The sequence below is a fragment of the Anastrepha ludens genome, chromosome 5, assembly GCF_028408465.1.
Source record: "Anastrepha ludens isolate Willacy chromosome 5, idAnaLude1.1, whole genome shotgun sequence".
Taxonomy (NCBI): Eukaryota; Metazoa; Arthropoda; class Insecta; order Diptera; family Tephritidae; genus Anastrepha; species Anastrepha ludens.
This window is the reverse complement of record NC_071501.1, coordinates 29,302,994-29,330,058: the sequence shown is the minus strand read 5'-3', so window position 1 is coordinate 29,330,058 and position 27,065 is coordinate 29,302,994. Positions and strand designations below refer to the sequence as shown.

Below are 27,065 nucleotides of genomic sequence, written 5' to 3'. Positions count from 1 at the left end.
AAAATAAGTTTTTTTGTAATTTTAATAATTTGAAAATTGGCGCTGAAGTCGACCCTCCCGAAAAATTTGACCTCGTATTTTATTTTTGATGTTCGAAAGCAAAAAGAAATCAGCAGGTGCCAAATCAGGGCTGTAAGCGGATGACCCCATAATTCGATTTTTTGAGTGTAGATGTGTTTTACTCTGAATTAATTATATTAAGTTTCTTTAGTGGTACAGTAGCGACATGAACAAATTTTCCGAAAAATCAGCGGCTCATTTGCTTTGAGGTGCTTCTTCCGCAAACAATTTTTGTTGGATTAAGCTCGTCTTGGAACTTCCATACTATCGATTGCTATTTTGCTTTCGGCTCATATGCATAGATCCAAGATTAGTCACCTGCTATAGCCGCGGCTGAATTTCTTCAATATTTCTTTACACCCATCGAAACGAGTCGTTTTTTAAGGGAAATGGTCAAGTTATGCGGTACCCAATGTGAACAAATCTTTTTTCGACCAACTAATCATGCAATATTGAATGTATGCTGGCCACACTAACGTTCAAGGATGCCTTTATCTCGCGTTACGTGACATAACGGTTTCGTATGATCAATTAACGCACACCATCGATTGTTTCTGTCACAACAAACGTTTTTAAACGGCCTTGACGAAATTCATCCTGCAAGGATCGGCGTCCACGTTGCAACCCTCTGTACCAATAGCTAAGTGCAGTGCTTTAACGTCAAAAGTCGAAGTAAATTGATCAATACATTCCTGTCGCGATGATCTACATACGCCGAAAAACATAATAAATCAACGCACAAAAATTTTCACGAGTTCGTTCCATCTTTCGGGCGAGGTGAATTGTTCCACTCACTGAAAAAATAAATAATAATATATGTCGTAAATAAAAACGTTTTATGTATTTAAGTTCATGCTAAAAAATATCAAACTTTTCGATAAAAATAGCGAATTACAGCTCACCACACATAGTTTTGCAAAGATTTATTTTATTTATCTTATTGCAAGATTTATCAATAATTTATCGGGTCTAGAAAATTGTCATACCAAGTAAATAAATGAAGAAAGTACCACTCACCGCCCGACCAGTCAGGTTATTGCAGTTGAGTTGCTATCCGATGGCTTATTTTTGCAGTAAAAATTTTGAAAAACGGATATAAAATTTTAAAGGCCTCTGATAGTAGGTGGACAATAATAGTGTACATTTTTTCAAGCACACTGTACAGTTTCAAAATGCATAACTACATACATATGTTAGACCATCAAATAACTGCTGAATTTCTTATTGTATTTATTTTCCTTAATTGAACTAAATCTTCAACTTTACCTATGAAAATATGGTATGAACGACTTTCTGGCAAGACATAATTTTTTTTCCTACGTATGCCATTAAAATCCAATTTTTAATGGATTTAAAAAATCATATAAAAAGTATACTGTAAATTTTCACTGGGAAAACTGGGAAAAATTTCCTGCATTCAGTGAATGCAAAATTAATAGTTTAAGCAAAATACAACACTTCAGAGTGTTGGGAGACTTTTTCACTCAAAATCCACGTTTTTTTTTTTTTTTTTTTTTTTTTTTGTTGTCACCACATTTCCTATTTGCCAAATTTGAGGTATTTTCGCAACCAATACTCTCCATATGGCTGATGTGCTCACATTTTTTTGCTCTCGCAACGCAAACTTGTACAATAAACGGCACACCCAATAAACGGCGGCGCTTGCTTTTGTTATAGTTGTTGTCATTTAACCGGTTACTGTCTGCTAAATTGCTAAAGGCACACACACACGCGCACATGCACGCAACTTAACGCACGGCACCACCACCCAACACCCGACGTGCGCGCTCATGAATAAATACTTGCTCGCATCTACACTGAGTGGCGCTCATCGCGCACACATCTAACACATGCGCATGTATGCGCCAACAACGTGATAAGATACGACGGTCGTCGTCAAGCAAAGCTACTAAGTTTGCCAAAACGGCAAGCAGCAACTAAAAGTGAACGTCACCGGCCGCATCAGTCGCCATCAAATGATGAAACTGTGCTCATCTCGCACCAACTCCACTCTGTTGAATGTTGTGATCGATCAACGACTTAGAATTGACACCTGTCGATATCTAATGGAAATTCAATCGCGTCGTCTAGCGGGAGAATAGAAAATACCAACAAATAAAAGCGAAATTTCGCATACAAAGAAATAAAATTAATAATCAAAATAAATAAAGCTTAAATCGTCAAGAACAAAGCGCCGCAGCTGTGAAGCGCCGGAAATAGTGAGCAAATACACCAGCAGCGCGCATTGATAAAGAAAATAAAAAGAGGCATCAGCAAAAGTTCCAAGTGCATAAAAAGCAACGAAAAACAAAATTTTTAATTTCGGATTTTTCCACCATCAAATGTTGGGTTTGGAAAAAATTTGAATTTGCAAGAATATCGCTTAAATTTTGCGAAAAATATATTTCCAAATATTCTATGTGTATGTATGTATGTCAATTGACGTCAGCGTTAACCTCGCATAAAATTGAATAGATATTAACAAAACACAAAAAAAAAATTAAAGCAAAACGCTTAGCATAACAAAAATTGAGAAAAAAACAACTAAAAAGCGATAAATAAGTAAAAATTGGAACAAAACAAACAAAGAAATATAGGCGAATAAGTGTACAGTGTGAATTAAAAAAAAAAAGTTAAAAAAAAATTAGCTATTTTTAGTGCATGGGCATCCGGTGAAAATTATAAGCACAGCAACTAAACAAAGCATAAAAAAATTGTCACTTGCGTAGCCATACGAAAAGTTCCAAAACGAAAACGAAATTGTGCAAAGCCGTGTTATTGAAATTTTCTAAACGAAAAACCACTTGAAAGTTAAAAAGGTAATTGCGAAAAATCCAAATCACACACACATTTTGGCAAAATAAGTAAATATTATAAAAATAGCAATTGCGCTTCAAAATAAATACAAAAAATAAATTAAAGGAAAATACCATAAAAAAAAGCATTATAAAAAATAAATACATATGTACTTATACATACATATGTCCACAGATTTTTTTTTTTTGTTTTTTTGGCAATGGCTAAAATGCCTCTAAAGTGAAATTTTTTTTTAAGAATTGTAGTTATTTCGACTAGTGACTATAGAAATTGTTGTTTTTAAAATAATGAGTGCAGAAGATTTAATTTAATTTAATTATATATCATAAATAATATATATTTTTTTAATTTAATTTCATTTTTTTTCAAATTTAGTTAGAAATTATATTTTTAATTTAAAAGAATCAAAATGATGATTTTTATAATTAAATATTGAGTTGGGGAAAAAGAAATATTGTATTTGTGATCGAAATTTGACGCTTTATTTAACGTACTTAGAATTATCCGATTCAAGTCAAATATGCCCCGTTTTGTTCGCAAACTTGTTGCCATTTAGAAGGCAACTTCATTATCCCCCCTTTATAAAACCCCCTCTCTTTATTTGCAAAAAACTCAGACAACCAGTTTTCGCAAGCCTCTTTTGAGGCCAACTTGGTATCACCAAGGGCGTTTGCATGGACCGGAAGAGATGATGATAGTCACTTGGTGCCAGGTCCGAACTATATGGTGGGTGCGATAGGACATCCCATCCAAGCTCCCGTAGCTTCTGTCGGGTCATGGAAGATGTGTGAGGACGAGCGTTGTCCTGGTGGAACACAACACCATTCCTATTGCCCAATTCTGGCCGCTTCTGGTCAATCGCCTGCTTCAAACGGTCAAGTTGCTCACAGTAGAGGACCGAATTAAGGGTCTGGCCATAGTTGAGCAGCTCATAGTGGATAATTCGCTTCCAATCCTACCAAACACACAGCAAAACCTTCCGGGCGGTCAATCCGGGCTTGGCGATAATTTGGACCGGTTCCACTTTTCATCGCCAGTCACCATCCGCTTCAAAAATGGGTCAAGTTCGTTCCGTTTTAGCAGAGAATCACAAGCGTTGATTCCGTCCAATAGATTTTTTTTGCGTAAACACGTGTGGCACACAAACATCCAGCTTTTTTTGAAATCCAAAATTTTGCAAATGGTTCCAAACGGTTTTGTGGTCTACACCTAGTTCCTGACTAATCGAGCGAATGCTCACATGCCGGTGTCTTTGGATAATTTCAACGATTTTATCAGTCTCTACGACGATTGGCCTACCAGTACGGGATGCATCTTCGACATCTACTACACCAGAACGAAATCGATCGAACCAACGCTGTGCTGTGCGAATCGTTACAGTATCAGGCCCATAAACTTCACACGTTTTTGCCGCCGCCTTCGTTGCATTTTTACCTCTAAGGTAGTAAAAACGTAAAATATGACGAATTTCTTGCTTGGTGGACTCCATCTTTGACGCGCTATAACTCAAGACTGAAACGTACGATCACAACACTGTCAAAGAGACACTTGTAGTACAGGTTGTCGTCTTCAAATCGTCGTTTAGTGTGACCCGATGCAATAAGTGCAACGCAAGATATGTTTAAATGTCGCGCACAATTGACAAAAAACGACATTACTATTTCTGCTTGAATTTCTTAAGATTTTTCCTTATTTTCATACGTTTGAAAACATTGCATAAATTATGAAGTTCAAGGCATCAGTTCTCCCTTAAAAAATTCTCACTTAACCCTTTAATGCACATGCCATTTTTATTTTTAAAGTCAATTATTTTAACTGAAATTTTTTGGTTTTTTTAAGGCCTTGGCCTCATTTGAAATGGAAGTTTGTTTGGGTGTCTCTTTAAAAAGCGATTTTTTATTTTTGTTTGCAGTATTTAATTTTTTGATCCATTGTAAAAAATTAAAATGCCTGTTTTGGCTATACCAGTCAGCCTTCAAAAAATGTTTTTTTTTTTTTTTTTTTTTTTTTTTTTTTTTTTTTTTTTTTTAGTGTATTATATCTGAGTGAATTGCTTTGCAAAGGAAAAATGAAATTGAAATGAATAAATATAAAATAAAATTCGAAACAAATAGAGTCACCTGTGCTTTGGAGCTAACCTAGAAATTAGCGAAAAAGTCAGTCAGTTCACGTACTTCAACGTTTCATCCAATTTTCAAAATACTTTTGAAAGGCCAATTTTTAAATGGCTCCTATGGCTTAAATGGCTTAAAGCGCTCCCAAATTGTTGAAATTTACATTCAACAAAAGAAGTCAATTGTGAAAAGTCAACGTGCGTATAAAAAATTAAATAATGTGAAAAGTGCGCCTTCTAAGAACACCATTAAAGGTTTTTACGAAAGGTTTTCGACTGGTGATGCTCTTTCTAATCCAAAGAGGACTTCCCAAAATCGCCGTTCTCAGCAGTTGGGCATTGCTCGGACCACTTTACAACGAATTATCCGCATTGATTTGCATTTATTCCCGTATAAGATTCAATTGACGCAAAGATTGTTGCCTGCGTACAAGCCTCGGCGATTGGAATGGGGCCAAAGAGTCATCGAAATCCGTTGGATCCGTCGAATATGGGCAACCCAGTACATTTAAGTTCGATTCGGGTACCGATTTTGAAATGGCTTTCAGTTACTTCTGTGAATGCTCTTTTGGTGCTCCAATCGTCTCAAATTGTTTTTCGTACGGTCGAAATTTTAGTCAGGGGAACAGGAAAAACCAGTTGAATACTAAGCTTGCGGAACCGTAGTAGTATCGCTCTAAGTCAAATTTTCTTACCATGAGAAAGTTCGTCGTAAAAAATATCTGCCGTTCGGAATCGGCTTAAAACTGTAGGCCCCTCCATTTGTGGAACAACATCAAAACGCGCGCCACAAATAGGAGGAGAAGCTCGTGGAAACACCTAATAGAAGTGTACGCGCCAATTATTATTATTTTTTTTTTTAATGTAAAATTTTCGCATTCAAGATGAGATGTCTAAGCTTGTGCATTGCCTTCAATGAAAATGAGATTTGCACTTCCACCTCAACGTCTTTTACCTCATGCAGTGTCTTGGTAAAGCAATCATTAGTTGTTTATTGTTAATTTCCGTCTCATGCAACGATTGTTCTCTCCAAATGGTTCAGTACGTGGACTTAAACTCGTGGTATACTCACAGAAGCTACAGAGAAGTACACAGCGAATAAAGCAAACAGAGGATCATTGCAATACAAAACAAAACAAAAAAAAGGTTAATCAAACCTTGATTTTGTACCCACTTTAACTTGTTTTTTTAAGGTTTTGATTATTTTCAGAAGTTTGCAATTAGTTTTGATGCGTTTCGATGCCGATATTCATAGACTCAGACAGTAATGAAGCTTTGAATAAGGTTGCCATGACTGTCGCTACTACTTTAACGGAGCAATTCAGTCAAATTTATACCCAGCCATGCACTGTCACTTCAGCAGCGTTTTCAAAAATTTATGAGTACTGTTTTATGCTCTCTAGATAAGATTTTCATGGAAGGAAAGAATTTCTATAGTGATATTGGTGAGGTTCTTAACTTCTTGGGTGTAATACTGATATAAAGAATAACAGAAACTAAAAACAGTTGTTTTGATATTCTTATCTGGGCACTGCAAAATACATGGTTGATCGCCATTCAACGTGTAATTGTTATCTAACTACATTCAGTGCTTTAGTTCTATAAAGTTCTACAGTGTAGTTACATACATATTTATATATAATAATAAAATAAACATATTTAAGTGTACATATACCTGTGTTCAAAATAATAGCAGCGTGTTAGATAGGGAGATTTGATGAACAATTTTTTAATATTTTTTTTTTTAAATTTAATTTCTATTTGACAAAGGAAAAAATGTTTTTTTTAACTTACTTTTTTCCAATATTCCGCGTCGAAGTCTCTGTGAAGTTGTGCTGGTCGTCTGCAAAAAAGTCCATTTTCGTATAAGCTAGGTCGTAACGTTCTTTCCGAAATATTTACTCCAGATTCCTGAACCTTTCTTAAAATCATCCGACTTGAAGCATTTCTGTTCCAGAGAATTGTTGGACGATTTTGCGATCCTGCCTGGTTGAGGTGATGCGTTCTTGGCGACAATTTTGGCGATTGTTTGAAGTTACTGCGAAACCTTTGTTGGTATTTTTCAACTTTTTGGCAACATTTACCACAGACACCTTGGATATTCCAACGGTTCTTGCTATGTCTGCATAGGTCAGTTTCACAGGTCAAAAGAACTGCAATTTGTTGCTTTTGTCCCGTTGTCAAATCCGACTTTCGACCCATTTTCTAAAAAAACTGGTTAAATTGAAAAAGAAAAACGATAACCCACGATAATCAAATTTTTTAATATTTTTTTTTTTCTTAATTTAATTTCAACTAATTTCTTATAAAGTGCTTTTTATTCTACAACCAAAACCATACAAATCAAAGCTTCAAACTTTGTGCAAAATAAAAAAAAAAATCAAGATAATTTCAAAATTTGTAGAAAAACCTCGAGCATGCAGCTTTATAGTCCATTTAATTCTAGTATAAAAAAGTACAACTTTGAGGTGGCTAAACATTTCCATTGATTTTTCTAATAAGTATTTTTTGTAGACCGCATTGGGGGATTTCTTGTATCTAAAAAGGGGTTCCATCATTCGAACACATAACATAAATCAAAGCTTCAAACTTTGTGCAAAATCTAGAATAATTTTTTTTTGTTATTCAATTTCCAATAATTTTTTTCACTAATACATTTCATTCTTCAACCAAGTCATACAAATCAAAGTTTCTTACTTTGTGCAAAATTAAAAAAAATCAAAATTACAAACTTTTTCTGCAGAATTTTTAGAAATATGTCCAATATGCAGTTTTACAGTCCAATAAAATGCAACTTTGATTCCATTAATTTTTTATGAGTGTTTTTGCACACCGATTTGGCATTTTCTTCCATATAAGAAAGATTTCTTATTATTAATCGCCAAACTTCGTTTGTTCTTTATACCTTGTTCAATTCTCAACAAAACGAAAAACAACAAATTCTAAAAAAAAAAATGTAATGAAATGAAAACCACTCGCGCGCACTCAGAGTTCATGGGCCTTCATTACAATTTTATTAGTAAAGTATTCTGTATTGCCTTAAATCGTACAGTTAAATCAACCTTAAGATTAATAACCAGAAAACAAAAGGCACGCGTATAAACACGGGAAAGACGCAAAATTCGACGTAAGCTGACACAAACCCAACTACAAGTATTTCTAAACAGCTGCCTTCGAAAAATTCTCAAAATATTCAGGCCAAATATAATCTCGAATGCTGACTTTATGGGCCAGAACCCAGCAGAAGCCAATACTACTAGAGATCCGAAAGAGAAAATGACGCTGGATTGGCAGAGGAAATGGTGACTTAACAGGGACCGCCATTGAGTGAAACCCCCCAGCCCCAGACGTGGAAGACCAGCGAGTACCTGGAGACGACTGCTGGAGTCAGAAACCCGTGCCATGCAGCTTAGCTGGAATGAAGTTAAAAGATTGGCCCAAAACAGACCCGAATAGAAGAAATTCATTGTCGCTCTATGCTCCACACTGGAACTCTAGGAATTTATGATTATGATTCTTTATATATTTTGACATATTTTCCACCAATTTCGCTATATAGAAAAACTTACGATTCCGCCACAGCTTGTTCAGGTTTTTCGAACAAGAGAAGTCTGTAAAGTGGGCTTTTCTCATAATTCCATTTTTTTTGTTTCAATAGTTGATTAAGCCATATTACACTTACGCACTTTTACGCCTTTCACAGTTTATGTTAAAACAAAAATGTTAGTCACGGACTGCAAATTCCCACCGTTAATTTATCTCTGTCTAAAGTAAATCTTAACATGGCCGCCTTAACATGAACTGTAGGTTAACAACTGGGTTTAACAGTTTTTCTATACAAACTCAACGAATTAATATGATTGGTGATATTTTGAAAATTAAGTGCTAAAACCATTTGCTATCTTAAGATGCATGAAAAAATGCAGGAAAGGAAACCAAGTTAAGATGCGAAAATGAAAAGCGGATTAACAGACGCGAACGATGGGAGGTGCAAATGTGGATGGGGTAGTAGTCTTGTGTTATTCGATATCTCCGGGGTGACGCCAGCAGTACTGGTTAACTTCAAATTGAAAGCGATTCAAATCGGTTAAATTTAACCAGATTATGCACTCCCAGAAGTTTGCTGCAGTCCAACTTGGGCAATCAGGTCTTCATAACAGATACTGCTTTTCTAAAGGTTTTCGATGTGCTGAATCCGAATTTGGAGACAAAATTGCTCTCCTGGCATAGGTCTCCAAAATATTTAAACCCAAAAGTGCAAAGAAAGCGATTTTGGGTATGTATTTGAGGTTATGTAACACAAGTGAAAAAAAAAATCATAGCTTCTTAAAGTACATTACCTGTTGTGGAAAACATCGTTTTGAGTCGATATTCTGGTTTCTAGTAAAACTTCTCGTCATACATATATTCTTATGTACATATGGCGTATCTAATGCACGAAAAAATTATATAAAAACTGAGCTAATTAGCACTCATCTGTGAATCATGAATAAGTAATCTACTGTGACCAGTCATTAGCACAAGTTGGCTACTTAAAAATCTATAAGTTTAGGCAGTAATGCTGTATTTACACTGAGCTCATTTTGTATTTCTGTGCCTTATATATCTATTATTGCGAATATCGATTAGTGAGTTCGAATTATTTACACTATTAATTGCTTTTTTTGTTCTCGCCATGGATGAGAGAATCGATCGTACGCGTCACTAACGAAACTCTTCAAATCGCAAATCATGAACATACAATGCAAATTGATTTGTCTACAAAACCATCATAAGACCAGTCTAAAGCTATGGAGCTGAATGGTGGACGCTAATTGAAACAGATAGAGCAAATCTGCAAACCTTTCAACGAGAAATACTCAGAAAATTTTTTGGAGCAATCAAATATTACGTGGAGTGGTGTATAAAGTGAAACGATGAGCTAGACCAGCTTATAAATGGCGAGTCATATAACAAGAATGGACGGTGCGAGGGCGCAGAAGAAAATTGTTGAAGCCAGAGCAGTTAACACTAGAGCAAGCCGAAGACAGAGAACAAGATGGGCTGACAAACTAAAGGAGGGCATCAATAAACTTGTGATAAGGAATTGGAAATCCCTTGAAAACCAATGGAGAATCTCTTTTTGCTCTTTTGCAAGTTCTATTTTGGACTAAGTAGGCAATTGAGTAGTAAAGTCCTCTCTCGACGAACAAAACTAACACTCTTCAAGGCTCTTCATCTTGCCCGTCTTAACGTATGGCGCAGAAGCTTGTACGATGGCAACATCCGATGAAGCCACGCTTGGAGTGTTTGAGAGAAAGATAGAAAGATTCTGCAGAAGATTTTTGGACCTTTGCACGTTGGTGACGGCGAGCATCGCAGACGATGGAACAATGAGCTGTACGAGCTTTACGACAACATAGACATAGATCACCGAATAAAGATCCAACGGCTACGCTGGCTGGGTCGTGTGGTTCGAATGGAAGCAAACGCTCTGGCTCTGAAAGTATTTCAGACGGTGCAAGCTGGTTTTAGGAGAGGAAGAGGCAGGACTTCTCTGCTTTGGATAAATCAGATGGCGAAGGACTTGGCTTCACTTGGTATGACCAACTGGTGCCGGTGAGCGCAAGAAAGAAACGACTGGCGCGCTTTGTTAAACTCGGCCAAAATCGCTTAAGCGGTTATTGCGCCAATCAAGAACAAGAAGTGGGGATTGGAAAAAAGTCGCACGCAATCGAGATGTATGGAGGTCCCACGTGCAGCAAGACAAAGCTCAAAAAGAGCTTTAGTGCCAAAAGATAATGACGAATTGTTGTATTTTTAGTCTTTTAAATTTTTGTTTACCTTCATGAAACCTCAAAAAGTTGAGGATAAGTTATTTGGTGGAATTTTCTTTCATTGAACTAAATTTGACATAGCTTTTAAGATGTGTGCCACCTCGTTAGGTCTTCTTAGAGTTTGAGCGGTGCCAAATTGGGGAAAGTATCCACTCATAAAACAAACATTTTGGTACGGTGTGAATAGCTATGGTACCAGAACATTGTACTGAACCAAAATATATTGATTTCTGAGCATTGTTCCTTCAACGATAAGTACTGGGCGAAGTCTTTCACTAGAAATACAGCTCTAAATTATCACTCAAAAAGGATGTTTTACTATTGGAAGAACACAAGCAGTTTTACGGCTTTTCTCCTGTACCTGTCGACCTCTATCAAGGCTTCATTCAAGCGGCATTCCTTGCTAAACAATTTTTGTTGATACAAGATCCTTTAAAGTTTGCTTGCCAGCTGTTTTACGTAGCTGCAATATGTTGGATTGCACTCTTGTGCTCAAAATATGCCCGTTCGTCGCCTTAATTCTGTTGGCTACGACTTTCGAGCTGGCCTCTATTTTTATGTATAGATACTGTAAGTGGAGAGCAGCTTTTTACTTCAATATACTTTTGTGCTTGCTTATATATTCTATGTGTATGTATGTATGTACGCACACATGTAAATATATGTATATGTACGAGTATATCAGCTGAAGGCAGACAAAGTGCATTCAATTTTTTGCGCGTATTGTCTGTGTAACTAATTCCTTGAGTATTGAAGCGAAATAAATGTTAATCAGCTTGCTTTACTTTACTTGCATATACATTTTTTTATATTAACTAGGACTTATCGTTATATTTCTTGCGAACAGAGCAATGAGACAATAATTATTTTGCTTGGAGATGGTTACTAGGTTTTTTATATTCCTTATCAATGATGGAATTTGTGCATATCTAAATAAATTAAAGAATATTAGCCATGCCGTGCACCAGTCATTGATGTCAATACTTGTAAGCTACCGTGTCGTGATCCTCGTAATCCATCTACATATTTTTTTTTTATTTTATTACTTGAATTTTCTATTAATTTTATCTTCGTTAATTTTTCTTTGTTCAATCAGACATGCATACATATGCACACAAACGTATTCCACCTTCACAAATGCCAACGAACCTCCTCTGTAGTAAATAACATTGAACTTGAAAATTTATTTGATGCTGCTATGCTTTTGTGTCTGTCTGCCTACATGTCTACTCACTTAAATTTGTTTTTATTTAAGCATCCACATAAATACTTGCCTTGTTTGCTCTTTTACCGACGATTGTTGTCTGAGCATCTACTCTATGTAATTGACTCTTTGGTAGGGTTGGTTGGCCGTTTGACTTGACGTTGGCGTTGGCGTGACGTGACTTGAATTGGCCATTGTCTATATGTAGCTGGTTTTTGACCTTCAAAAACAGTTTTTATATTAAAGAAAAGCTAATTATCCATTGTTTAAACGAGGCCTTGTTTATCTTAAACAGCGTTTGGTCGATTAAATATATTAATTATAACAAAAAAAAAGAAATTACGAAATTATGAGTGAAAGTAATTAAAATAATAATGAAATCTAAAAATTTGAGCCAAAGAAAAATTACCAAAAATTGTTTTTTTTTTGTATCGAAGCACGTAAACGCTCGTTTTTACTTCCATTAACCCAAGTTTACTGGCCTAACTAACAGAAAATGTTATGTTAAGTTTAGGTAGCCCTGCTCACAACTGTAACAGTTTGCAGACTAGTTAGAAGCGTAGTCAGAACCGTAACAGACAGATCATTCACTAAATAACTGAGAGATCACTAATCACGTTATGTATGCTAGAATTTTTGTACAAAAAACTAATTTTTCTATTCATTTCTACAGCGATATAGATCTCCTGTAATAAACGAAGTAAATATCGCCATTATATGAAAAAAGAGCTAATGATAATCAGCATGAGACTTGCAGATTCTACCTACCCTCTTTACATAGAAACCAAATTCTGTTCTTAGCATAGAACAAGGAGCTCTGTTAGCCATCTGTTGTCAGCAAACCTCAATGTTAACAAAATTAAGGCCGGCGGGCCAATTAGATGTCCTAAATTCAGTAGTTTTCGCGAAGCGTTGTAGGATGAGAAAAAAAACAATTAGCCAAATGAAGTTTTGGGGATAGTTTAATATATATTTGAACTAAAAAAAAAAAATTTGTACAATCTCCAACAATATATTGTAAGCCGAGTTATCAATAGATTCCCAGAGCGCCTGTATCCAACTTCTGTACAAGATACAACTTGCAATTTTCATCTGAAAACAAAAAAAAAAAAGATTATTAATTTTGATGTAATTATCTTCGATGTGAACTAAGAAAATTGGGAGAAACACGTAAAATTCGAATTTTTGGGGAAGGTAGAAAAAAGTGGTTTTTCAAGGGAAAAAAACTCTTCAACTGGGTAAAAAAGTCGCTTAAAAAAAGTTTTTAAATAAATAAATGAAGAAAAAAAATTTAAATAATAATTACAAAAAAAATATATATAAAAAAAAATATATAATATATAAAAAAAAAATATATATAAAAAAAAAATATATATATGTATTAAAAAAATAAATAAAAACTTAGAAAAATATAAAATAAATTTAAAACAAAATAACAAAAAAATAAATAAATAAAATATTAACAAAAATATTAAAAAAATTAAAATTTAAATAAAAAAAAAAATTTATTAAAAAATGTAATTTACAGATATAAAAAAGTTCAAAAGTATAAAAAAAAAAAACAAAAAATAAATTAATTAAAATTACAAAAAAATTATAAAATAAATTTAAATGAATATAAAAACAAAAATATTAAAAAAAATTTAAAATTTAAAATTTAAATAAAAAAAAACTTTTTATTAAATAAATTTAAATTACAGAAATAAAAAAAGTTCAAACTACAATCAATTTCTCTATTCCTTTGAAATGAAAACCCCAATTAAAGTAGAATTTGTCGTGCGTAGCCATCGGTGAGCGTTTAGTTCAGGTTCAGAATTGAACTTGACGAGAAAACCAGCTTCGATCGGTGGGCGTTTAGCTCAGGTTCAGAATTAAACTTGAAGAAAAACCAACTTCGAATTGTCGCTTGACTATGGCTAAAGATTGCGACATTTCTCTCTCGGCCCCGAGTTGCTCTATAGCGTTCATGATCGTTGAACCATCAACTCCAAGAAGCTGATGTAAGTAATTGAAAGGGGAGGTTCAAGGCTGAGATTTGCTAGAAGATACCGCCTCGACTCCCTTTTTTATCCTGTGGATGGCTAAAAAACAAACTAGAGTGTAGTAATATTCCATCATTTTTTGTATCGTACTTGAAATTCGTGTGCTAACAAGACTTTACGGTGTTCTGATCAGAGCATATCGGTCAGTGCTGCTCGGAAAGAAGTTAACTAATTTTAGTAGGTCGGAATATCGAAATATCTCAGGTCTGTACTTGGGATGTGGTGGTGGGAAAGACTTCTTTTATGGTAACTTCCTATGTTTAGATATTGGATATTTTGAGTTGTGTAATGAGCGATAGATAATAATAATAATTGACGAAAATAATAATAATAATTGGCGCTTACACCCTTTATTGGGCGTCTGGCCGAACTCCTCCTCCTCCTCCTATTTGTGGTGTGTGTTTTGATATTTTCCCACAAATGGGAGTACCTACAGTTTTATGCCGTCCCCGAACGTTAGATGGTTTTTTATGAGGAGCTTTTTCATAACCAAAATACACTCGAAGGTTTGCCATTACCTCCCGATGGGCGATCGCTATTAGAAAAAACCTATTCCATCAATTGTAGTCACGCATCAACCCATTTAGTTACGCAGGACGCGGCCGGTGGAAGGTAGATACTCCCATTTAATAATCCCATTGGAGCTTAAATAAAATCTTCATTTAAGCTAATCATTAAAATGAGTTGGTTAGCTGATTAGCAGCCCCGTTTCGGGGAACCTTTCTATGCCAGGAACCCAAATTGAAGCTGCTCGTAGGCGATATTCAGATTAGTTCTATAATATTCAGATGGTCTCATTTTGGTATTAAAAGCCGCCAAAGCTCAAGTAGAAGGTGACTATCTCAAAACGTAGCGATGCGTTCGTCTCGGAAGCATCATTACCTACCAATCTCCGAAAGGCGGCAGCCTCTGGCGATAGCGAACACTTCTTTCTGGAGAGGTAGAAAAATCAGGCAGATTGCCGGATCTTATTACCAAAGAGAATCGGAGAAATGTGCCGACCGTACATGTTGAAAACGTCGGTGTGTAAGATGTGGTCCCAGGCAGACATATGGAAATCCTCGATGTGGGTCGATACTCCGTTTGAGAATTACGAAAATTTTTGGATGTATACTAATATTAGAGGATTTTACTTGTGTACAGACGTTACTTAGCAGATGAGCAGCTATCATGATACATGCACAAATACTCGTATAAAGTTTTCTAATAGGGAAGAGTTGTTGTTGACAAACTGGCGGCACATTTTTTTTTTTTTGCGCAGACCATCGCCTAATCTCGTTCGGTTCTATGCAGCAGCCTTTGAAAATTGCGCCTCTCGAATGCGTATAACCGCGCGATGCCGCCTTGGTCATTTCACGTTATATTCTCGAGAAGATAACAAGAAAGAAAAAATACATAAATCTATTATTTAATAACTTACACACCCATTTTAGCAGTAACATCATTTTATTACATTCAGGGGGGATTCCCATTTCAAACGCCAAAAAATTCGGTTTTTTTACGAATTTTTATTGAGAAAACTATCAGTTGAATCTTTTGGAAAATTTACAGTCATATTTATTATGCATTATATAAAATCAACTTCAATTTTTGGTCGATTTTCTGGAAAATTGTGGCTTTGACAACGCTCGAGGTGAAATTTCTTTGAAAATTCCTGGTCGCTGACCGCCACGATAACTCAGCTCCAGGTTGTCTGAAAGGAAAAAGTCAAATGGCATTTTACTCCTTATGAATATACTTTCAGTATGAGCTATTGAAAATTTTTTTTTTCGAAAATTAATATAACTGCGATGGTTGAATGGCAAAGTTTGTTTTTTCGCACATTTTTTCCTCGGATTTTTATTTATAAGAAAAAAGTCATGCATGTATCTTATTTTCCGTAGTTTACGATAGAGACAGATATTATTTCGAGATTCGTGTCAAATTTGACAGCAATCGACCGAATAGTTCTCGAGATATCATGGCGGCCGTATAGAAAACTGCTGTTTTGAGAAAAACGCATTCAAATATTTATGTGAAAAAAGGTATATATTTGAGACTCACACCATTTTCGTGTTGAATCAGCTATTCCAGGACCATATAGTAATCCCTCTTCCTCTTGCTGACCCCGACGTAAAATTCGAGCTTCTTTCGTTCTCCGCCTGGCAGCTGGCGCGCTTTCTCAGTGTTATGGAGCGCGACGAGTTCATTGATCACGCATAACTTCGTCAATTTAACGAATTTTGTCATGAAATTTTGCACAGAATTCTTTGAAAGTATAGTAAACAAGAATCGGTAAAAAAAAGAAATCAATTTTTTTAAGCCGGGGAATTGGAATCCCCCCTTCAAATCATTGATGAGTACTTTTTGCTTCCCTTAGCAACTTGCATTAGCTCCCTTATGAAACTACTGCAATCTGTCGTTCTTAACTTGCAAGCTGATTATTCAAATTTTTGTCAATTCATTGCACATTAAATATTTGTTTGTTTATTTACCTTGATCGGCGTTTTGATTCATACACATTTATATGTATGTATATTTGTTTTCTTATTAATGGCGGGGAATTTTCTTATTTACAAACGGAATCCAAATCGACGCAATTCGTCGTAATTGCACTCAAGCGGCAAAGAATATGCACAAAATACAAAGAATTTTGAGTTAACCGATTGTTTGTTTCAAAATTTTCTGCACCTATTTTTTGTTGTGTTTTTTGTTTTTTTTCTTTCTCAAAAATATTTTCCACAAACAATTTTTAAATTTCATTGTGAAACTGAAAAAGCTGAAATTGTAAAATATTTTCCGTTTCCTTTCAATAGCCAGGAGCTTAAGGATTGGTGATAACAAACAAAAATTAAATAAAAACTACAACAAAGAAAGCATACAAAATATTTAGTGGGAGAGAAGCTAAAAAAGACTGAAAAAGTAAAATACAAAAAAATAAAGGAAAACCCATACAAAAAATAGCGCTTCTAAAGCAGCAAGTGCAAGAGCGGAAAGAAAAGCAAAATCTTTCGGGCTAATTTTGTTGACATAACACAAAAAATATATATAAAAAAAAGCACAAAAACGATAAGTGTACACTTAAGTATATAATATATACACACATACGAGTATATATATATACATATATGCATATATTTTTTGGCAAGTAACAGCGTAGTAGCGCCTGACTTGCTAGACAAAGAAATCAGTGTTTTCCTCCGTGAACATATTGTTGTTGTACTAATACATACAGTGTAAATATCAGAGACCAAATTTTTGAATAAACACATATTTTTTGAACATCTTTTACTGGCTTCGCTTGTGCACAGCACGCAAAAACGACAACGTCCATAAACAGCACCACGCCACGCCTCGCATAAACCTCATTATTTGGAATCATCCTTGCACATGCAAATCAATTTTGTGACAGAAGAGTAGCCGTAGTTGGTGAGAGAGTTTTTTATGCCTTCACTTCTACTAACAAATAATACATACATAAGTACATATATTTTTGGATTTTTTTTATTATTTGTGGTACGTAGAAAAAATCTTGTTCTTATATAATAAAGCGATGCCATGTCAAGTGACCCAAATATTTTGGAGATGCATATTTTCAGTTGTAGAAATCTTTATTTGACCTTTGCAGCTGTCAAACATGATTGATGTACGATTACAAAAGTTATTAATCTTACAATGCGGCGATTAATTTTGTGCCACCTAGTTTTTTTTGTCGGAACAACTAGCAAGTACAGCACTTGGCACTAGCAAGACATTATTAAATCCATTGTACTGCACTCGGGTTCCACTTTTAATTTTCTTTAAATCTACCCGACCTCCGAAGAAATCTGAGTACTTGAACTTGTGGTAATAAGGAGCCAAGGTGGTCGCTTTTCATCACATTAGTGCCTAAGCCCTCAAACCTGACTCGAGCGAAGGCCGGGCAGACAAACAGAAAGTATGTCATCAGTCCAACCAACCGCCTCCAGTCCCTTCTGCTTAATGACAGGGGGATCTGCAACAGTCGGTCGGACATGACAGGCAACATCAGTTTTGTTCACTGATTCGCTGTAAGTATTCGAATATAACTCGAAGAGAGGAGATTCCTTATGAAACTTGGAGTGATTACTGCGCGTAGTCTACGGTAAACAAAAACAAGAAAAATATTATATCTAAGGTGGAGTGTTTTCAGAAATGACTAAAAATTTTTTTTTTATTTGAACCAAACATAAAAGTTTTTATTTTTTTTAATATATTTTATGAATATGTAATATATTTTTAAAATAAAAAATTTTTTTTAATATATTTTATGCAATCAAAAAATATAAATAAAAACGTGTATAAAAATTGTCAAAAAAAATAAGAAAAGAAAAACAATATTCCACTACAAAAAACTAAGATAATTTTCATCATTGAATAAATCTCAAAATTTTTTTTCAGTTTAAAAAATAAAAAAATAAATAATTGGCGCGTCCACTTCTGTTAGGTGTTTGGCCGAGCTCCTCCTCCTATTTGTGGTGTGCGTCTTGATGATGTTCCACAAATGGAGGGACCTACAGTTTCAAGCCGACTCCGAACGGCAGATATTTTTATGAGGAGCTTTTTCATGGCAGAAATACACTCGGAGGTTTGCCATTGCCTGCCGAGGGGCGACCGCTATTAGAAAGATGTTTTTTATTAATTTTGCTTTCACCGAGATTCGAACCATCGACCTATCTGTGAATTCCGAATGGTAATCACCCACCAACCCATTCGGCTACGGCGGCCGCCGTATTTTCAGTTACTTCTTATTATATTCAAGACAAACTTTAAAATAATTTTCATCATTGAATAAATCTCAACATTTTTTTCAGTTTCCTTCCAGATTTTAGAAAAATTCATGTCAATATCCAAAACACTTGGAACACTTGATGTGAAATTGCTCAAACAGTTCACTATACTAAACCCTCTTTACCCGCTATACTGAAACTTCGGCACACAGAGACATTTTTAAGATGCCATCTGAGCAGTATCCACTGTTTTTGGCACCTAAGGGCGTCCTCATATCCACAGCTTTATTTGGAAAGAAATTTGATGTTTGATTGTGTAAGCAATGAAGTAATCCCTAGTGCATTCAAAGTAATTTGACGGACATTCTCTTTACCAATGAGTCCAAGAATGAAATAATTTCTGGAGCCGGATGGTACCTAAACGATAGCAATAACTTTCACTATACTATGGGAGGAATGGCAACTGTTTTCCAAACGAAAACTTTTGCAAATCTGAAAGTAGTAGAATGGATAATTGAGGGGAGATGGCGTGGGAAACAGTTTGGAATCTTTAGTGGCAGTCATGCTGCTGAAGAACGCAAAGCAAATCTCAAAGATTGTTCAAGAATGTAAGTAGAAGCTTAATTTTGTTGCAAGACGAGTACAAGGACACTGCGGGGTTCAAGGGAATGAAATTGCTGATGAATTGGCCAACTATGGATCAGCGGTTCCCCCATAAGGGCCGGAGCTAATAATCGGAATCAGTTCTGCAGGATTCAAGAAGTGGATCAGCGATTATGTACGTAATTTACATAAAGAGCAATGATCCACAATATAAAACTCTGCAGAACGGCAAAGTTTTTTGTGATAAGCGCGAACAGGAAACTGTCGAACTTTTTTCTAAAACTTGGTAGAAAAGACGTTCGGTTGATGGTCTGTATTATTACAGGACACATCCCATAGGACCAGCATATGACCACCGTTGGAATCATTGAGGACTCGATTTGAGTATCTTGCTTAGAGCTGCCGGATATCACTGCACATTTTCTCTGTGAGTATCCTGCCTTTGCTGGAGCAAGGGTGCGAATTTTGGGTTCCGATGTCATGAAAACGAGTAAAATTCTTTCCCTCGAACTGGAGAATATTTTCAGATTTATTTAAATTTTTTTTTTGCGATTTCGAACTTAGATTTTATAACACCTGATTTATATTTTTTGCAAATAGACGTACGTCAATAATATAATATTTGGCACTTGTGAACTAGACAGTTGCAGTAAGCATACAAATAAACAATGGAGTGCGTAAAGGTCAAAATAAAAATTTTCGTCAACCAAAATCAGTTCTTTTTTTTTAACTGAAAAAGTTATTCAGAAACAAAATTAGATGTCAATTTTTGCGCTTGACTTAAATTTAATGTGTCAACTGCATATCTCTAAGTTTTCCGAAGATTTTGTTTAAAAAGTTGAAAATTTTGTGGACAATTTTTTAAATTTGTGAAATTTTTATAAATTTTCTTCGGAACTTTGGGTTTTAAGCGTTTTGTGATACAACAAACTGTAGCTTTATAAAAAATGAATCTAACAAGAAAAATTAGCCCGAAAATTATTTCGAATATTGTAAAAAGATAAAATGCCTGTATTATGGATGTTAGCACAAGTGTACATATTTATGTGCCTACCAACCTATGTAAATATAAAAAAATATGAGTAAAATTAGAATGTGAAGCAGGCATTGCAGTAATTCGATAGAAAACATGCGCGTGCGTTTGCCTGCCAACATTTACGTAAATATAACGGTGGCGGTCACAATAATAGCCGTACGACATATTTCAAAGTTTTGACTTTTTTTTTTCTCTATTCAATTTATTTTTTTTTTTTTTTTTTATAAAATATAGTTTATACTACAACAAAACCCATATAACTCAAAGCTTCATTTTTTTTTATTTAAAAAAAAATTAAAAAATTTACAACAAATTTTTAAATATTTAGATAGATTTTTTTAGAGGAATTCGGGATAGGCAACAGCATAATCATTGTTTATACTACAGCAAACACCATATAACGAAAAGTATCAAATATTAAAAAAAAACTTACAAATTTACATCAAAATTGTAAACATATAGACAGAGTTTTTTTTTCGAGAAATTCTGGTTAGGCAATGGATTTTTGATTTGTTGTTTTTTTGCGCAATGTTGTGGTTTTTCTGCCGAACAAAAATTTCGAGCATTCGTTATATGGAAGAAAATGCATATATTTCTGACTAAAGAGTTGAAAAATTTGATGCAAATTCGTTTGAATCGCATGAAAAGTCGTGAATCTTGAATTAATTGTTTTTTTTTTAATATGAAACTTTGAGTTTCGTTGTAGTATCAAATATCATATATTCTTGTGCAGACCAATAAAATAAATTGAATAGAAATATAAATCAATTGAATGAAAAAAAAAAAACTTTTTAATTAAATAAATAAAAAAAAATTAATAAAAAAAAATTTTTATAGAAAAAAAATTAATAAACAAGAAGTTTAATAAAAAAAAAAAATTTAATACAAAACTAAAATTTATAAAAAAAAAATTTAATAAAAAAAATATTTAGTAAAAACAAAATTTTATAAAAAAACAAATTAATAAAAAAAAATTTAGTAAAAAAAATTTAGTAAAAAAAATTAAATAAAAAAAAATTAAATAAAAAAAAATTTTATAAAAAAAAATTTAATAAATAAAAAAATCTTTACTTCTTCACTAAAAAGTGAAATTTTGAAATATTTTTTTTTGTTTAATTTAAAATTTTTAGTGATATGATTTTTGTTCTAGTATGAATTATATTCTAAAAAAAACATAAATTGAATTGAAAAAACAATGAATAAAATAAATTGAACAAATATAAATTACAAAAAACTCTGAGAACTTTACAACATGTCGCACTTCTATCGTTGTGACCGCCACTGTATTTAATATATACATATATCTACCTACCTATATACGTAGACGTCAGACGAGTGCAATGTAATTAAACCGCGTCATATGCATATAGTGAAGTGTATGCGCCTCATATTGACACTCGATAATCTGTACACTACACACATACATGTACATGTGCATGTCTATAAAAGTGCACAACTTTAGCAGCTGGGCAATGCACTTGTTTGTTATTTGTGCTTCCTCGATGCGATTTCGATCGAAGCAAGTTATACGCACACACACATATACGTATAAATACAACTGTGTTGGAAATAATAGCAGTGACATGTGGCGAAATTTTGATTGAGGAAAAAAAATTGAAATAAAAATTTATGTTTAAATTAATAAAAAGAAATCTTCACTTTTTAAATAAATGAAAATTTAAATTGAAGGTTTTACCTAGATTCTATGATAGATCAAAATAAATAATAAAAAAAAAAAATTGTATAAAAATATATAAATATTAGGCCGGGTCGATTTGTGGGGAGGCAAAAAAATCGCCCATTGCTCGGTGAAAATCATATTCTATTATAGGAATCCAAATAAGAAATTTTGCCGAAGGAACCATACCTCTAAAACGAATTCTGATGCCCCCAATTCGGGTCGAACTTTTTAGTTTCTTTTCTATAACTCACTTAAACTATTTTTTTCATTTACATATGTTCTGACTAAATAAATTTCTTAAGAGAAAAAATAGATATTATTATAAATAAATAATAAATATTATTATAAATAAATAATAAATATTATTATAAATAAATAAACATAGCCATTTAGCTGATTTTTTCATGTAAAGGCCAAAAATGGTGATATTTTTAAATTGGGGGACATCAGAATTCGTTTTAGAGGCATGGTTCCTTCGGCAAAGTTTCTTATTTTGATCCCTAGAATACGATTTTCACAAAGCAAAGAGCGATTTTTAAATCGACCCGCCCTAATAAATATATAAATAGAAAACAAAAACAAAAATGAATAAATAAAGAAAAAGCAACCAAAAATAAATAAATAAATAAAAAAAAACAAAAATAAATAAATAAAAACCAGCAAAAAATACAAAAAATTTTTTTGTATGGATTTTTTCTTCCCTTTTAATGCTTCAATTAATAAAAAAAAGAATTAAATATAAATGTTTTAAATTAAACTTTTTACTGGTAGAAAATAAAATAGATAACTAAAAAAATTAAATAAATAAAAATAAAAATAAAATTTAATATAACAAAAACTAAAAAATTAATACAATAAAAATATGAAAAATAAATTTAAAAAAATTATAAATAAAAAAAATTGAATAATAAAAAACATAAATAAAGAAAAATCAAACAAAAATTAATAAATAAATAAGTCTTTAGCGAATTTAGTGATAGATAAATCAAAATAAATAATAAATAAAAAACAACAAAAAATTAATAAATAAATTAGTCAAAATAAATAATTTAAGAAAAAATTAATAAATAAAAAAATAATAAACCAAAAGATAGTAATAAGCAAAAAGATCTATAAATAAAAATAAAAAAATTAATAAATAAATAAAAAAATGTTAATAATTAAATAAAATAAAGATTAATAAAAATAAAGAAAAAAGACATTATAAAATAAGTAAAAATAAATACATAAAAACAAAAAATTAATAAATAAGAACAACAAAAAAAAAAAAATAAAAAATATTTTAAATACAAATCTTTTATTTATTTTGTTTTGTTTCTGTTCATATTTATGTTATTTATTTTTATACAATAGTATAGTTACATTTATTCAACACTTTCTCTACCACGAAAAAACCTAGTATATGGACCTACCGTTTAGATGAAAATTCCACGCAGAAAATTTCTGTTAGCTATACCAATTATTAAAAGAAATAAAATTATTAGCATATTACGAAAGGCATAGAAATAAACAAAGTGACTACAAAGCATCAGTTACTGATATCACTAAACGTCTGCGTTACTAGCCAGGCTCTTCTTACTGTATCTCACAAATCTTTTACAATTGAAGGGTTCTATTTGCCTATAAAGGCGTTGTGTCCTGTGATTATTCCCACCAGTACCCTCAGGTCATTTCTACTAAGTTTTAGAAGAAAGCTCGCTAGTTTCCTGTTTGATTCTTTCACAAAGCACTCGGCTACCCAAAGTCATCTAAGGGTAGACCTCATGAAGTCGTCAATTCATAGTTGAATCGATGCAAAATTGACACTTAGAAAGCGTTTAGTGGTATGCTTGCAGAGAGCCTTCATTATTAGCCAGTTTAACAGCCAACTCGTTCCCTGTAATACCAAAATGTCCAGCCACTCAAATAAGACAAACTTTGTTGTTTTTTGCAACACTGCTCAGTTTTGTCTTGCATTCACTGACTAATTATGAAGAGCAACGTGGGTTAGCAAGGGCTCTTAGTGCAGCTTGACTGTCACTACGAATTCCAATAGTACTACCCGGTCGTTGTCTTACTGATTAACGCATTTTAACGGAATTTTCCAATCAGCAAGGCGAATCACATTCACATATAGTTGACCATAGATATACGTACAACTACAACTACGTATTCGCATTGACTTTAAACAAACAAAGCGAGCCAGTGCCGTGATACGAGAAGCATCTCCAAACGTATTTTGTTTTTTTTTTGGTAGCACCTCTGTGTTTCACTGCTCTAGAAACGTATTTTGGTTCAAATGAAGCACTAGCAGATCTATGCACGGCATATTTTCTGTGTCCCTTAGAGACTAATGACATTGTTTTTGTTTCATCGGGCAATACAATGTTCTGCCATTTTTGGGCTGTTCAATTGAAGCCGTCGTTGGCGAATTTTAGTCTAACTTGCACCTGCCCGGCTGCAAGGATGGTACTTTTAGGTGGCTTCTGGCAAAAAGCTTCAGTTACCTCTTTTTTAATAGTAAATGAGTCCACATTGAAATTAATTTCATATTTCAACTTTTTAAACGTAAAGATGGAATTCTCTTGCATGAAAGCCACAAACTTTTTTAAGCTGAACAATCGAGTGAATCTTTGAAAAATTTGAATGCTTTTCTTCCTGCGCATAAATTTTAAATTACTTCCTGACCAATTTTTACAAGCAACTAAAATTACATTAAAATTTCGGATTAAAGTTCAAAAAACATTTTTTTTAAGTGTAAAATATTGCAATATAGCAGAAAAACTAGCGGACTTCGCAAGGCGAATTTATTAAAGGTGGTACCGGTTAATCAGCTGATTTGTTTTGTTTTTTTCTTTCACCGCGTCTATGTGGCTGTCAGCACAGAATGAAACAAGGCGAATTCATTGTTTGTTTTCTACTTTGCCGTGCCAATCAAATGTACTAAACATGGTAATTGGTCTACTGCCATCACCTTTAATGAAAGCGCCTTGGGACCTCCTTAGATGTGATGAGAATAGTAGATCAGAAATAAATATAAATAAGGCACGCTGAACAGGTAGCATCAGTACAGCAAAAACAACACGATCAATACATTTTTTTTTTGTTTGCGTTTGAAACAAAATTTAGAGACCAAGTAAATAGAGAAAAAAACAATCAAATTAGCTACTCTCCTGCCACTACTTGTTCAATGTGCCTTGATAAGTAGATACCATTGGATTGGGTCCATGTTTCGTCATTCAAAAATTTAAATGATAGTCGTTTCTAAAATCTAAAAAGATCAGTGTTTGATTTTACATAGGTCACTGCTAATATTTCGAACTCAGTTGTACATAGTATAATGGATGTGTATGCACATTTTTGCGCGTATTAACCGCAATGCGCGTGTTTTGTATTTATTTTATTAAAAACAAAAACAATTTTATGAAAATATCATTTATAATTTATTTACTTTCATTATCTTTACTCGTTCACTTTCATAAAAAAGTCAACGTAAATATGTAGTTAAACAGCTGATAATTTTATTATAGACATTTTCGTATCTTTATACTGAATTATGCGGTATTCTCTGTTGTTTCTGTTTTTGTATGCTCATGCTTCTTATTTATGAGTCATTATTTACATTTTTATTGTGAAATCTCTGAGTCGCATAAGAGTTGCTGCAGAATTAAAAAAATAAAATTTCGTATTTTTGTAGCGCAGATTTGAAACTGAAATCATGAAAATATTGCATGTTTTTAGTTTAAAAAGGTGGCACAAAATTAACCATCCAATTATGTTTTTGAATATTTTTTTTACTAAAAAAAAAATTGTGAATTATTAGCAAACAATTTAAGTATTCCGATAGGGTGGCACAAAATTAATCATCCTTTTTTTAATACTTTGTTTTTTAATAAATTGCAAAAAAACTCATATATTGAGTGATGGCAATCTTTATCTTGACCTATACCGATAGGGTGGTGCAAAATTAATCATCCAATCAAGTTTTTTTGAATCGTTTTTTTTTACTAAATATTTAAGAAAACTGCAAATCGTTGCACAAAAAACTAAATATTCCGATAGGGTGGTTTGTTACTAAATTGGAAAAAATATATTTTGAGTGATGTCAATCTTTATTTGGACCTTTACGCGCTCCATTGCTCGTCTGTTTGTATGCTGTAGCTGTCTATTTCAGAAGTGTCAAATATGACTGACATACTTATATGACGTTGTTTGTAAAAATTATAAATCTTCTGATAGGGTGATTACTTTTGTGCCACATTTTATATTTTTTGATTTGCTTTTATGCCTTCCCCACCCGTAATATACTTAATTCTTTAAAGGACATTTTCTCATCTAACCAATTAAGTGAGCTAAACTTACCTAACGGATAAACTATTCCCTTTAAGGGGGGCCTCTTATCAGTCGGCTTCAAAAAATCGATTTTTTTTACTGCAATCGATGGATATATTAGGAGAATATGCCCTCAAAATTTTTTAGAGGAATTCAAAGTGATTTCGGAGTTACAGGCCTGTGTACCGTTCCTCATCAGACAAGCTCGTCTACGTTCTGAAAACTTTGAAACACGTTTTCTTAAAACCATGTTTTTGAAAATGGCGTATAAGATTTAAGAAAAAACGACGAAAGTTATCGTTTCATACCGATAATCTATATGAAGATAATTAAAATGCGCAACTAATTAACTAACAAAATACAAAAAAATATTAATTATTTAATGTAATTTAACGCCTTTAAAAAAAAAAATAGCGAAAAAAGCACTTTTTTCAATAATTAATTGTGTGTTAATTTTTTATAATTTTAGTCTCAGGAGTAGTCTATTATACGCGGGAAAGCCTTCTGAATAAGACAATATTTTTCTTTTGTGTTTCAGGTGAAAACTACGACCACAATCTGTGCGAGATCCCTCATATGTCCGCCATTTTGTTTTTTTATTTATGTTAAAAAATTGTTTATTACTTTTCAATCATGCCTACAAATAAATGCAAAA

At 33.2% G+C, this 27,065-nt stretch overlaps 1 protein-coding gene across 2 annotated transcripts in view; it reads left to right on the top strand.

Annotated features, from left to right (window-relative positions):
- The first annotated feature begins 1,768 nt into the window (after nt 1-1,768).
- Nucleotides 1,769-27,065, top strand: part of LOC128864076 (uncharacterized) — a 49,620-nt gene continuing 24,323 nt past the window's right edge. The window contains exons 1-2 of one of the 2 annotated variants that reach the window (XM_054103567.1): nt 1,769-2,879; nt 16,848-17,460. In XM_054103567.1, coding sequence (XP_053959542.1) covers nt 2,037-2,162 — 126 coding nt within the window. In that variant the 5' untranslated portion in view covers nt 1,769-2,036 and the 3' untranslated portion in view covers nt 2,163-2,879; nt 16,848-17,460. The remainder of the gene's footprint in view (nt 2,880-16,847; nt 17,461-27,065) is intronic. The other variant, XM_054103568.1, reaches the window with a different exon arrangement.